At 37.8% G+C, this 14,487-nt stretch overlaps 1 protein-coding gene across 14 annotated transcripts in view; it reads right to left on the bottom strand.

Annotated features, from left to right (window-relative positions):
- The window catches only part of ptprk (protein tyrosine phosphatase receptor type K), a 229,609-nt gene that overhangs the window by 49,711 nt on the left and 165,411 nt on the right, over nt 1-14,487 (bottom strand). For all 14 annotated transcript variants that reach the window (XM_056233705.1, XM_056234489.1, XM_056238174.1 and 11 more), the window contains one exon: nt 9,960-9,996. In XM_056233705.1, the coding sequence (XP_056089680.1) occupies nt 9,960-9,996 (37 nt within the window). The remainder of the gene's footprint in view (nt 1-9,959; nt 9,997-14,487) is intronic.

Here is a 14,487-nt window from a genome sequence, read left to right as displayed (position 1 = left end):
ACAACAACTGTTCCCGGCGATTTGTTTCACAAACATAAACTGCCATCAGTTTGCTCTGTGATGTCTTTCTTTCTCTCGCTGCCAGAACATAACAGAATGGGTTGAAAATGACTGTCGGATATGTTTCTCCAAACATTGGCAGACAACCACAGTATCATTCCATTGTTGAACGCTAATATTATTACCTGGCACGAATACATTATGCAAAACACAAAAATGAGTCTGCTCTAAAAATAAATGTGTGAAACAGTTGAAAGAGAAGACGCCGCCTCGGAGCGCAGCCTCCAGAACAGAGCCTGAGCGGTGCCATGTCGAGCTAAACACAATGTAAGGCCTGTGGGAGTTTCACACTGTATTCAAATCACTGTACACTACCGTTCACACCCATTACAACACTCACATGCAAACAAGGACATATTGCATTTTTATGTCTCTTGTTCTAGTCTATTAAATGTGCACTTGTAGAGTACTTTAAATATTAAAAGTACACTGTATATATATATTTTATTTTTAAAACTATACTTGCAGAAAACACTATATGAATGAAATAAAAGGCCACTTTGGTGCATTTATATAGAGAAAAGTGCACTCTTGTAATAATGTTAAAGTTCATATATTTTTTTCCTCACGAGATCAACCATTAGCATAGACACGCCCACACATCTCCATATATGGGCTTTCCTCACAAGGTCAGTCATTTGCATAGACACGCCCGCACATCTCCATATAAGGGCTTTCCTCACAAGGTCAGTCATTTGCATAGACACGCCCACACATCTCCATATAAGGGCTTTCCTCAAGAGATCAGTCATTAGCATAGACACGCCCACACATCTCCATATAAGGGCTTTCCTCACAAGGTCAGTCATTTGCATAGACACGCCCACACATCTCCATATAAGGGCTTTCCTCACAATGTCAGTCATTTGCATAGACACGCCCACACATCTCCATATAAGGGCTTTCCTCACAAGGTCAGTCATTTGCATAAAACACGCCCACAGATCTCCATATAAGGGCTTTCCTCACGAGATCAGTCATTTGCATAGACACGCCCACACATCTAAATATAAGGGCTTTCCTCAAGAGATCAATCATTAGCATAGACACGCCCACACATCTCCATATAAGGGCTTTCCTCAAGAGATCAGTCATTAGCATAGATACGCCCACACATCTCCATATAAGGGCTTTCCTCACAAGTTCAGTCATTTGCATAAAACACGCCCACACATCTCCATATAAGGGCTTTCCTCACAAGGTCAGTCATTTGCATAAACACGCCCACACATCTCCATATAAGGGCTTTCCTCACAGCCTTTTGTCACTCTTGTCAAATTTGGCGCTGTTTGCAGACACGCTCTCGCCCAAACCTTGGGCAATGCCACCTGTGTCATTCTCACCAGTTCAAACTCAAAAACCAAACTCAATACACATACTGTTTATACAGAGCTCTCATTAACCAGCGGTACATTCGCGTATATCCGTGTTATTCAGAGAAACCTCACAGCTGAAGCTATAACAGCTTTTCTTACTCTTTAACTGTAGCCAATGATGGAATATATTTAAGATAAAATTAAATTGTATTATTTAAAGGTGGTGTATGTGATTTTCTTTTTTGTATGTGATTCCTAACCCACTTACAGCCAACTGAGTTACAAGCACTGAAATTAAAATTAAGCAATTTATTCATCTGTGGAACGGGCAGGACTCGAAAAACTCCAGCCAATCATTTCCAAGACCACCTAGAATCATTGGACTGTAAGTGCGTCAATCAACCGGTCGTACCATCCCCCTCCTCCCCCTCGCGCGCGTGCCCCCTGCGTGCGCATACTCAAAGCATATCTCGCACATCTGAGTTTTGCAGATGCAAGATTGCGCGTCCATGCTCTTCGAATGGGTGGAGTCAGGGCCAGCGTTGGAGGAAAGAGGTAGGAGCTTTTGAGTTGTGTATTTTCAAAATCTGCCAGCCGTTTTGCAAATCCCATACCCTACCTTTAATAATTGTATTACATAATTTCATATATGGATTATACTGTATAATACAATTAATGAAACTATAAATAATAGTCGTAAATAATAATATGAAAATAAAATTATAGTCGTGTTAGGATGAAATATAACTTCTTAACGTGATTATAAGGCCGTAGAGCTTTTTTTCGTACGTGTGGTTTCAGTTGTTCCTATATTTTTTCGTAAATGTAGAATACATTTTATTACTACATTAAGGGTGAATCGTGATTTGTTCTTAAAAACTTTCATACGCACATTTCACGCACAAATGTGTGCGTACGCATGCTCGGGGAATGAGACCCAATGTTTTGGTTATTCTTGTTTTCATTTTCTTATTAAATGCATCCTGGAGTCTACATAGGATATATCATAAAATATTATTTTGTTTATTTTCAGAATTGCTTTTTTGCCACTTATTTCTTATACTCCAATGTAATGACATAAAAAAACGAAATTTACACACACACACAAAAAAAATTCTATGGGTCCATGTCATTCTGCTCCTGTTTTATTTGTTGATATAGTTCACTGTAAATACATACGTTTGTCCAACATGTTTGTATATTAAGTTTCACAGCAAGTGACAAGAACAAAACTAATTAAGTTAACAGGAATAATCTGTAATGGTTAGATCGTAGTCTGGATAATTCCAACCTAGCCTGAGTAGATATGGTGTGCTTCGGCCAGATCTTCCTCTATTGTGCCAGTGTGCTGCAGTGCAGCTTCGGGTCTATAACCCTGTCAGAGATACATCACTGCAGACTGAAATACCTCTCGCACACCGATATAACAGCACAACTATCATTACGGCATCTACGGCTATTGATCCAAACTCCAGCTCGGTGCGTATGACATTTATGGCCGTCTTGATGCTGAGTCCACTCGTGAGTTTGCCTGTAAATGCTGCATTGTGCGAGATGTCTGGGCAAGAGAAGTAAAAGCATCTTCGCTGTGTCCTGAAGCTCTACTATAAGCTTTTAAGAGTGATAAGGCAATGACCCGCTGACATGGGCCTCTTAAATAAAGCCATCAGCTGCACTCTCCTGCCTCTGGATCTGTGGGGCAGATTATTTTACCCAACAATAACACTCACACAAAAGCAAAGGCGCTGTGACTGGGCTTTCTGTCCTCTACAGTGAGCAGCCTGGGGCCAGATGCTGTGCTAATGCACTGGCCTTCATCATCAAACCACACTCTTCCTCGAGGCTTTAAGGACCGATCACACACACGAGTGCTGCGTTAGCTTCACTCGACCTGTCTCGGTCAATAACACATAACCAGGGCAGGATCTGCAGAACGGATGTTAAAGTCCCCCTGTAGTCAATCATTTTATCCCTCGAGCACCAAAATGACACATTTAAACGTTTTTTTTTTCCTTGAAAAATAAATCTTCATGCCTTAAGATATCTTGAATGTAACTCGACACCCTTGCCTCATTTAGTATGCGCGGTTCTATGAATATGCAGATGAGTCCCGCCTCCACTCACTCACTCAGCTCAGAGATCCACTGGTTGACGATCACACGTTGATCTGATTGGTTACAAGGTCGTTTGTGACGTCAGAAACACCAGCGATTTCACACCGTGTTTTTGAGACTGTCTTTGGTTCACTGCAATTTTAAGCAGAAAATACTCAGCAATGCTGTCGACTTATGAACTTACACATGGTTTGTCTTAAAGCGCATTAAAACCACCACATAGACACATAAACAACATTAAAAGCTGGATTTCCACCACAGGGGGACTTTAAAGGAACACTCCGACTTTTTGGGACTTTAGCCTATTCACCTTATCCCCCAGAGTTAGATAAGTCTATACATACCTTTTTCATCTCCGTGCGTGCTGTAAGTCTGTTTGACGCACCCACCGCTAGCCTAGCTTAGCAAAAAGACTGGATGTAAATGGTTGCAGCTAGCATACGAATCCAAATAAGTGACAAAATAGCGCAAACATTTTCCTATTTACATGTTGTGATTTGTATAGTCACAGAGTGTACAAAAAACAAAGTCACATGAGACACAGCCATATTTTAACCGTATAAATACTGGGAACTATATTCTCTGAAGGCGAAGCACTGCTACTTGGGCGGAGTGATAACCGCAGCACCTGAGACGCGCCGTGGTGAGGAGCAGAGAGCGCGTCTCAGGTGCTACGGTTATCACTCCGCCCAAGTAGCAGTGCTTCGCCTTCAGAGAATATAGTTCCCAGTATATATACGGTTAAAATATGTCTGTGTCTCATGTGACTTTGTTTTTTGTACACTCTGTGACTATACAAATAACAACATGTAAATAGGAAAATGTTTGCGCTATTTTGTCACTTATTTGGATTAGTATGCTAGCTGCAACCATTTACATCCAGTCTTTTTGCTAAGCTAGGCTAGCGGTGGGTGCGTCAAACAGACTTATAGCACGCACGGAGATGAAAAAGGTATGTATAGACTTATCTAACTCTGGGGGATAAGGTGAATAGGCTAAAGTCCCAAAAAGTCGGAGTGTTCCTTTAAGCAGAGCTGAGAGAACTACTATCGGGAGCTGAAAGATCTGTTCAGCTAGCCTGGGAAAACCCAAACAACTTCTGGCAAATTTAGATTTGCTCTGAAAGTTAGTCTGGCAAAGAGCTCATTCAAGCCCATTTCCAATCCGCCGAAATCGAGGCACCAATCAGAAGCGTTGGGGCGGCTTTACACGATGACGACAGCGCTGGGATTTTGAAGCAGATTTTGTAGCCTACATTACAAAGATGGATGCCGCCGTCGAACATCACTCGTTCGAATCAGCTATCGCGTCTGTTTTAAGCGGTTTGAACGTTTCCTTTTAGTTAAAAACCGAGCAAAGAACAACACTCGGAGATGTTTCTCCGCCGCTCTGCATACGTCCTCTCCTTCATCGCTCTGATTGGGTTTAGGTCTATCCGCGGCGTCCGTTGGTGACGCCCCTCTGGAAATGATTTGTCTATGACGCTTTGCCAGACCATAACTCAGTTACAACTGACAATGGTCTGGTTTTAACCAGGCTACTGTTCAGCTGCTGGTCCAACAAGATCCTATATATTCATATTTTTTCTATTAAACATATTTGAATAAACATTTTTTTTTTTTTTTATAATAACACTTTCACTGTGACACTGTCAAAATATAAATCTGTTTGCTTGTCAACTTCTGGCTCAGCCAATGGAGTGAGGGATGATCTGCTTGTCCATCATGCTTTGGGAGTATTTAGAAAACCTGTTTGAAAATAACCATTTTGGTTTCGAATTTTATTTGCCGATGCTAGCGGTATAAGTTATATTCTGGTTATATTTTAGTTCAATAGACAACAAAGTGTCTGCGCTGGACGCAAGGATGTTGCAATGCGTAAAAATAGACTGCATTATGATCCACAAAGCTGTCAATCATCCCGTGAGGAACGCCTTCAGTTGACAGACGAACACGGCTATTCTTGACGCGCTGCACTTTATTTTCTGTCCATCTGAAAAAAATAGTTTGTTTATAAATGTGCACTGTAAAAAAAATAAGTTGAGTGCGATTGCCTTATTTTTTCAAGTTGGTTCAACTTTTTTTAGTTGACGACAAGAATTTTTAAGTTAAAAAACAATAGCTGAACAAAATAATTTAAGTTGACTTTAACGAGTGGATTAGTTGAGTTAACTTAAAAAGTTGAACGCGATAGGTTGCCTTATTTATTTGAAGTTAGCTCAACTATTCTTTTACAGTGTGTGAACTGGTACATGAAATTTGGTACTTTATTTCCAAACCTAATGTATGCACACTAGGGCTGTCACTTTACGTTCGAAAATCGATTGCACAATCGATCGGACCAACCAACACAAGTTTCGAAAACGAAAATAGGGAATCGATTTTAACGGCCTTTTTTTTACCAAAAATATGTTTTAGGTGGACAGACCAATACAGGACACAGAACATGTAGGATGCTGGAAAATAACAATGTCTTTTCTGTTCACCAAATGCTTTTTAATATTCGCTATTACTTCAATGCAAGTGAACGAGCGCGCCGTTATTTGTTGCGCAGTGACGTGTGTGTTCAAGTAAGCCAGAAATGAGCCAATTCTGCGCAATACGCTGTATTTAATATATCATGAGGATCACGAGTTGCGTATTTGCGCTAAATCCGCACAGATTTGGCTTACACGAACTTCCCCAGCAAAGTGAGTAAGCATAGAAACACGCCAGATTGGCTTGTGATTTGACAGCGTTTCCCGCCAACGTTCACATTTACCCGCATTTGGTTAATCTCAATCCCTGAATGTTGCGCTGCTGTTTGTCATTGTGCACGAAACTTCACGCCAATAAATCATCAGAAATATTGCTGCCTTGTGCGTCTCAAGCGCCCTCTTTATGCTCGTCCTAATGCCTGTTAGGTGTCCGTGGATTTGCCTATATTTGGTGCTGAAAATGGAAACGTCTTTAGACATGGAAAATCGATTTTACAATCGATTCAATGAACACTTATGTCTCAAAAATCGAACAGGATTTTCTCACGAAAAGTGACAGCCCTAATGCACAGTTGTAGCGATACTAATACTATGTGTAAAATGATCCCACTATTCTAAAATCGCTCATACAATGTCAATATTTAATAGATTTCCACTAGATCATTGTTTTCATGTACTGTTGCTGTGGGTTAGTCTCTAGTTTACAACCTTCTGCACTGTAAAAAATGGTAAATTTGAATTATTACCTTAAAGAGATATTTCTATCTGATAAATCAGTGTGTTTAGGCGGATTCTGTGATGTTAAATAATATCGATTAATGACTTGAACAAACCCAGCTAATTTAGATGTTACCTTTTATTTTCAGCACGTCTCACGTCTGTGTCCAGTGGGAACATGTAATCTATAACGCTGCAACAGAAACGGTTCCCGTTGTGCCCTCGCCAGTAAGGTGGTCTGGCAGTCAGCTTGACACTTGGGTTAAAAGGTGATTAATGGGCGGCGTGGTGAGAGGTTTTAGATGCACGCCTGTATTGGTTCAGACATCATATTTTGCCCCCTGCCAGGACACTTGTGTTTCTGTCAGCTCTTATGAGTCGGATCGGAGAGAAAAACACTGGGAGCAATTCAATGGAAATTGGATTACGTCCATTTTGGAGATAAAATTCCATGCTTAAAAACAAAAATGTATTTTTGTTGCTAAACAACACATGACGTGGGCTATATCTAATCCGTTCTGGGAGCGCTCGGAGCCTCGGGCACACTTTTATCATTCGATTTCCTGCTGAAAAACAATTAATGAAGAGCCAGAGGAGGAAATAATGCGCAATAACTCAGCCGAGACACGACCGAAGGTGCTTTCCGTACTGCCATTACCGCACCACACACTTTATACACACATGTGTATCACTTCATGCACACAAACATATTAGACATTGAGCTGAAGAAAATATGTACGTTAAAAATAAATGTTCAATAGGCATTATGATTAAACTCTAATCATAAACAACTATTTTGATATATACAAAATCACAACTCCACAAATATACTAATATGTGTATACATACATATGAAATATATTAGTCCTGAGATATGTATGACATGCATACATAAACATCACTTTAGTTCAGATTGAATGTGAAGTTATAGGCTCTGTCCCAGACTGCATGGTGACTTTGATACAATTTGCATGCTTGTTATTTGCGTTTGGTTTGTATTGTTTACGGACTGTATTTAGATACATAAAAAGTTATTAAAGTGTTTGAATAACATTCTTTTAAAAAATCATCTTGCTTTAGTAATGTTTATTAGGAATTTCCTGAATTCTAACATCACTTAAAGTCCCCCTGTGGTGAAACCCAGCTTTTAATGTTGTTTATGTGTCTATGTGGTGTTTTTAATGCGCTTTAAGACAAACCATGTGTAAATTCATAGGTCGACAGCATTGCTGAGTATTTTCTGCTTAAAACTGCAGTGAACCAAAGACAGTCTCAAAAACACGGGTTGAAATCGCTGGTGTTTCTGACGTCACAAACGACCTTGTAACCAATCAGATCAACGTGTGATCGTCAACCAGTGTTCAGCAGAAGAAAGAAATTCATACAGTGTAGTTGAAATATTAATGTTGTTTCAGTTGGTAACATTGTTTTATGCTGCGGTTACATTTCAGTATTTTCAGTGTTTCAACAAAACTGATTTAGAATCAACATCACATTGTTACATTGATCAAACAATATTACCAATGATTATTTTTGATGTAGAATCAATCATAGATCATAGTGTAACGTTGATTCAGTCGCATTACCATTCGTTTTTGGGTGAAATCTCACCATTGTTTCAACATTAAATGCGGGTGCAAACCTGATATTGAACTGACATCAATTCATAATGTTGAATCAATAATATTACCGTTGATTTGTGGTTAAAATCTCGGTAACGCTTCCTTTTACAGTACAGTACTTACGTGTACTTGCCTAGAAAGTACTGGCTAATATAAGGTAAGTACATGGGTTAGGGGTAGGTTCAGGGTTAGTACCTAGTTATTACCCAGTAATTGTAATTACTATAATAAGTACATAGTATGTACATGGGTAACAGGACTGTAAAAGGAAGCGTTACCCAAATCTCAACATTGTTTCAACAGTAACCGAGGGTGTAAAAGTGATACTGAACCATCATCACTTTGTAACATTAATTCAATGCAATTAGCGTTGACGCATCAACATTGACTCAACATTGCTTCAGTGATTGCTTGCGATCTGCGTGTGTGTATGGATTATTCATTCTTTATGAATGTTATTAGGTGTGTAATAAATGGCAGTGAAATCCTTAATCTTCAGAGATACAGTGTTTCTAGAAGGACTACTACACTATCAATTTAAATTATAAATATTCTACTACAGCATCAGCAAATCACTACAAATATATATTTTATAGTTGTTGTTTATTTGTTTTGTTTTTTGCAGAGCAGGGATTGCAGTCACACAATCACTGACCAACCTCCAGTGGTGTAAACAGTACTGAGAAAGCTTTTAAAATTAACCTTTGAGATTTTCTCATTTTTAACACGTGACTCATGATATCATCCATCTACAGTGATGGTTATTATAAAAACACATGACTGTAGTTCAGAGTCTGTGTCTGAAAGCACCAGTTCACACAAACATGGACACGGCCATCCTGTACGGTCCCTCAAAAGGAAAGTCTAATTTAAGTGAGTTTGTTTGATTGGCTTGTTAGTCAAATTAGGATCAATAAAAATGCTATTTTGAATTTTTAATCATTGAGGAACAATTTAAGCCACATTAAGTTGTAATGGAGTAAAAAGTAATCTTTTTTTCCTTGTAAAAACTAAATATTCAGTTTTATCGGAACTCAAGTACAGATTCCCTAGTATGATACTCAAGTATACTGTGTGTTTGCTTGTGCCTTTAACTTGTTCTCTGGTGTTTGCTGTTCACGGTGGAGTAACAGCAGTGCTCAGTGTGTGTGTACCGGAAGCCACTGTTATGAGCTGCACATTTTGTTCATCATTACATCTATACGGCTGGAATGACAAACTTGACTCGTGCTGAACCATGAGGAACTTCATCCAGAAGTGTTTCAGAAGTATCCACACATCTGTCATGTTACTATGCACAAGTAAATGCCATCCATTTCCACGTGTACTCTTCTCACTTAGGCACAAATCGGGCATTTATTGCCACTTTACTTTTTTTTTAAATCACATACTGTATGCATTTGTTCCTTATATTGCAAGCTCACATATAATTGCGCGTATATTGATCATAAATGTGATGCTTATGTAAATGAAACATGCATTTGATGCTGAACAGAACTGGTTATTGTAAAGGACGATCAAATATCTATCTATAGTCTGTCTATATAATCAAACAGTGTCCCAGTAAAAACGCTGCTGAGAGATCTTTAACACGCTCTTACATCATAACATCAGAGACACAGAGACATTAGATTCAGATGCGTGAAGGGCTTACCTTTAAATGCCAGTTTCAAACACTGCGTTTTACTTTCCTGAAAAACAACAACAATTCACAGTTAATTCTCCAAACTCGAGTAATAGCAGAGCAAAATAACATAAAGATGTCAGAAGAGATATCTGCAATACATGTCGAGTGGAATGACTGGTGTTTTAATCTCTCCGAATACCCGGATGACGCACTCAATTAAGCGGAAAAGCGAAGTGTGGGATGTTGACCTCAACAGACGTGGCTTTAATTACACCGTGGAGGGGGAGGGGCGATCAGACCAATGATGATGAATCACAAAATATCCTTACAAAATGCATTCACTCGCCGACACGCCAAATGCAGGTAAAAATCAGCTGTGTCGGGAAACGCTGTCCAACCACGAGCCAACTTGGCGTGTTGCTCATTATGTTTACTCACTTTGCTGTGGAAGTTCATGTAAGTCGAATCTGTGCAGATTTCATGTGTAAATACTCAACTCGTGAGATCATGATACAGGTGAACCTCGAAAAATTAGAACATCGTGCAAAAGTTCATTTATTTCAGTAATTCAACTTAAAATGTGAAACTAATATATTATATAGACTCATTGCATGCAAAGTGAGATATTTCAAGCCTTTATTTGTTGTAATTGTGATGATTATGGCGTACAGCTTATGAAAACCCCAAATTCAAAATTAGAATATTGTGAAAAGGTTTTCATATCTGTAAGCCATAATCATCAACATTATAACAAATAAAGGCTTGAAATATCTCACTTTGCATGTAATGAGTCTATATAATATATTAGTTTCACATTTTAAGTTGAATTACTGAAATAAATGAACTTTTGCACGATGTTCTAATTTTTCGAGTATTGCGCAGAATCTGCTCATATCTGGCTGGCTTGAACACACTCGTCACAACGCAACAAATAACGGCACGCTTGTTCACTTGCTTTGAAGCAATAGCGAAGATTAAAAAGCATTTGCTTAACAGAAAAGACATTGTTTTTTAGTTTTTTTTTTCTTTGTTCTGTATTGATCTTTCCACCTAAAACACATTTCTGGTGAAAAGAATGAGGATGAAAGAGGAGATGCTGGATGACAGGATTTTGTATGAATAAGAAATGAATGTATGAAATCCAAATTTTATACTAAATATGTGCTCTGTGTGACGTAGTTAATCTGGTTCTTTTTTTGGCTAGTAGAAGTTCTGAATGGCCGGTAACTTAAAAATTTAGTAGCCAAATTGGCTGGTGATAAAAAAAAAATATTTCAAACCCTGTCTACGCTCATAAGCAGTGTTTGGTAACGACGTTATTTTTTCAGTAACGGGGTAATCTAACTAATTACTTTTTCCGTCGTTACAACGCCGTTAACGTTACTGGACGTTAAATGCGGTGCGTTACTATGCGTTGATTCATGGGCGTCAGTTTGGTTTGAAAAGTGTGGGGGACAAAGACGCATTCGGAAGTACACTTTCAGAAGTGCTGGGTACAACGACGCAATATACGGTTAGTAAAAAATATACTAATGTCATAGAACGGATACCTAATACAAATAAATAAAACATATCCAGTTAACTAGCAGAGCATTCATTTAGTTCGCTATTAAATAAGAGATCTAGCGCTTAAATCTGTTGTTTTTGAGATCCAGCTGAGCGCTCGTGCTGCTGCGATCAGTGTCATGGATACAGTTGTTCTCTTGTGGCTCGCGGCGCGCGCAGTGCGCAGTCTTCACTCGGACGCGCGCTTCAATCTATCGCCGTTGCCGAGACTATTCATTCCGGTGAAATCACAAAATAAAATGCACACAAACGTGTCCCTATATATGAAGAGGTCTTTTCCAAAACGCGATAAACGCCATTTTTAAAAAAAATGAGTTTGTCAGGTCATTTTGCTGTGCACTGAACCTATTCACTGCTCCATCAACATTTCATGCCAAATCGCTATATTTCCTTGTTTAAAATGTACTACAAGATGCAGTTTCTTTCCAAAACGCGATAAGCGCCAAACCTATTTTTAGCCTAAACGCGATAAATCCTCTCGACTAATCAGAATTCGGTGAACGTTCTACGCAATCCAACAGGGTGGCGCTCTGAACAGAGGTTTGTTTATGTTCATTTATTCCTCAAAATGAGTGAGTTTTCTAGTCGACTAGTAGTAGTTCATTTAAGTTTAATCACATATTTATATTGATTTAATTATTTAAATATGGGAGAGAAACCATAATGAGCATTTTTTTTATTGCCTATTCCGCATCTCACGCATAAAGCTTGCCACAAAGAACCGACAAAAGTAATGATTAGGCCTATGCATGAAACATTTGAATTGTTTATTTTTTAATTAGTGTTTTCTGTCAGATATAGCTGCAAGGATAAAGTTGACTACGCTGACTCGCCATCTTCGCAGTAGTGAACGCGTCTATAGAGAGAAATGCACACTTTGTATTAGCCTACATACGCAGAGAGTAGCCAATTTCTTTTCGTTTTTATTGTTTTGTTTAAATGTAGACATTTCAAGCTTTTTATAGATATACTTCTCAGGATTGTGAGGCAAGTATCGCTGTGTTTCGGTCAATTTATGTGATGCTCTCCAGATCACGCGCGGGCGCTTCCGTGTCCTGATTATATGTCTGCTATATTCGCTTCTTATTTATTTATTATTAATCCAGTCAATTTGTTGATGAAACATTGATTAAAATGAAGATACAATTTATACAAAACGAAATTCACTTTAAAGAAAGGCTTTCTACTAAACAAAACTTAATAAGTGGTCAAAATCATGTCTGACCCATTCCAAATGTTTTCCGATATATTGGTCATCTTATGATCCTATCATACTCATCTCATGCGGTTCCCTTTTCATATAATCAACATATATGAAAAAAAAAAAAAAAAAAAATAGCCTATATTATTAAACATAAATATGAAACGTATGTTTAAGTTTTTTTTTTAACTTAGCCTATATGTAAGCGTCACGCCGCTCCGCTTTGTTCACATGCTGTGTAGCCTATACAAGCATGTGTGTGTGTGGTGGAGGGGTGCCCATCACTACTTTTGAATATCGTTATCATTATTAAATATTTTTAATAATTCGTTTTTTTTACGCATATGTAGTGGACAAATTGGTCCTACTTGTTACAGGTTTGACACTTTACTAAAAATTACTCTGAATGTATTACTAAATAACTTATTGAATAGCTATTGATATCATTACTATTTTCAGGTTCTGCACCAAATGACTTCTAGCCTAAATGTGTTACTAAATTTAATTTATAATAATTTATAGTATGAGCCCCTGATTATATGTTACATGCTCTCGTTTTTTTTTTTTTAAAGACAAACCATACAGTTTTGGAAAAAAATTATGGATTTATAGCGTTTTGGGAAAAAAAAAATTTAACTTTTAATTTATCATAAACAATATTGTTGTTTGATTTAATAATCATTGTTCAACATGTTCAGACTAAGCCAATAAAACATTTTAACAGGATAAATTGAATATTCACAAAATGTGTGGGTCTAGGTAAAAAATGTAATTTTCCTGAAAACTATTGAAATGGATTTATAGCGTTTTGGAAAAGAACTCCTCATATAGATACAGCTATATCTAGGAGCTAAACTTCAATCTTTAAAAGCACTCCATCTTTTTAAACTGTTTACTTTTTTAATGAAGATAAAGAAATACAGCAGCCTATGTCTTCCAGACTATTTATCTTAGGTTGTTAGAGTTTGTTTGATTTATTTAATTTGCTACAGTTACTGCAAACACACTTTATATTATTTAACTGTTTACTTTTGAAGAAAATACTTGAAGTAAAGAATTTCTACCAGACCTGTTGTCTGACATTGGGAGTTTGATTTATTTAATTAAGAATTTGCAGTTTAAAAGTTTACTTTTGTTGTGAACAAAACACTTGGAAGTACAGGTTGTTTACTTGACCAGTTGTCTCAGGTTGAGAGAGTTTGATTTAATTCGCTAGAGTTAAATGCACTTTATATGGTGTAACTGTTTACTTTTCTTACAAAGATAATACTTGAGGTGCAGGATAAACCTCTTGCTGTCTGTCGACGTGCAATAAATATCGAAAGTTACGTACAAACACCTGTCTGTTCTACTCATTTCAACTGACTTGTGAAAACAGCTAAAAAAAATCCAAATTCTTTGACATATAGCAACTTTTTTTTAACAGTAACGCAAATAGTTACTTTCCCTGGTAACGAGTTACTTTTATTATAGAGTAATTCAGTTACTAACTCAGTTACTTTTTGGAACAAGTAGTGAGTAACTATAACTAATTACTTTTTTAAAGTAACGTTCCCAACACTGCTCATAAGCACAAAGTGTATAGTACGTCATTTGGGACACAACTTCTGAGCTGCTGTGATCTGGACAAAAACGGGACTTCCCAATATTTCTATTAGTATTTGACTTGTCATGGGTGTGATATTGACTTTGTCATTTATTATGCAACGCGACAGACAGTTATAATACACCAATAAAAGTGCCTGAAGCGAGACGAATGTGATTTTGCTCCAGTGGTGTGTGTGTTCA

The sequence above is a fragment of the Rhinichthys klamathensis genome, unplaced genomic scaffold (genome assembly GCF_029890125.1).
Source record: "Rhinichthys klamathensis goyatoka isolate OS25496 unplaced genomic scaffold, OSU_Roscu_1.1 h1tg000001l_1, whole genome shotgun sequence".
Classification (NCBI taxonomy): domain Eukaryota; kingdom Metazoa; phylum Chordata; class Actinopteri; order Cypriniformes; family Leuciscidae; genus Rhinichthys; species Rhinichthys klamathensis.
This window is presented reverse-complemented; position numbering and strand designations above follow the sequence as displayed.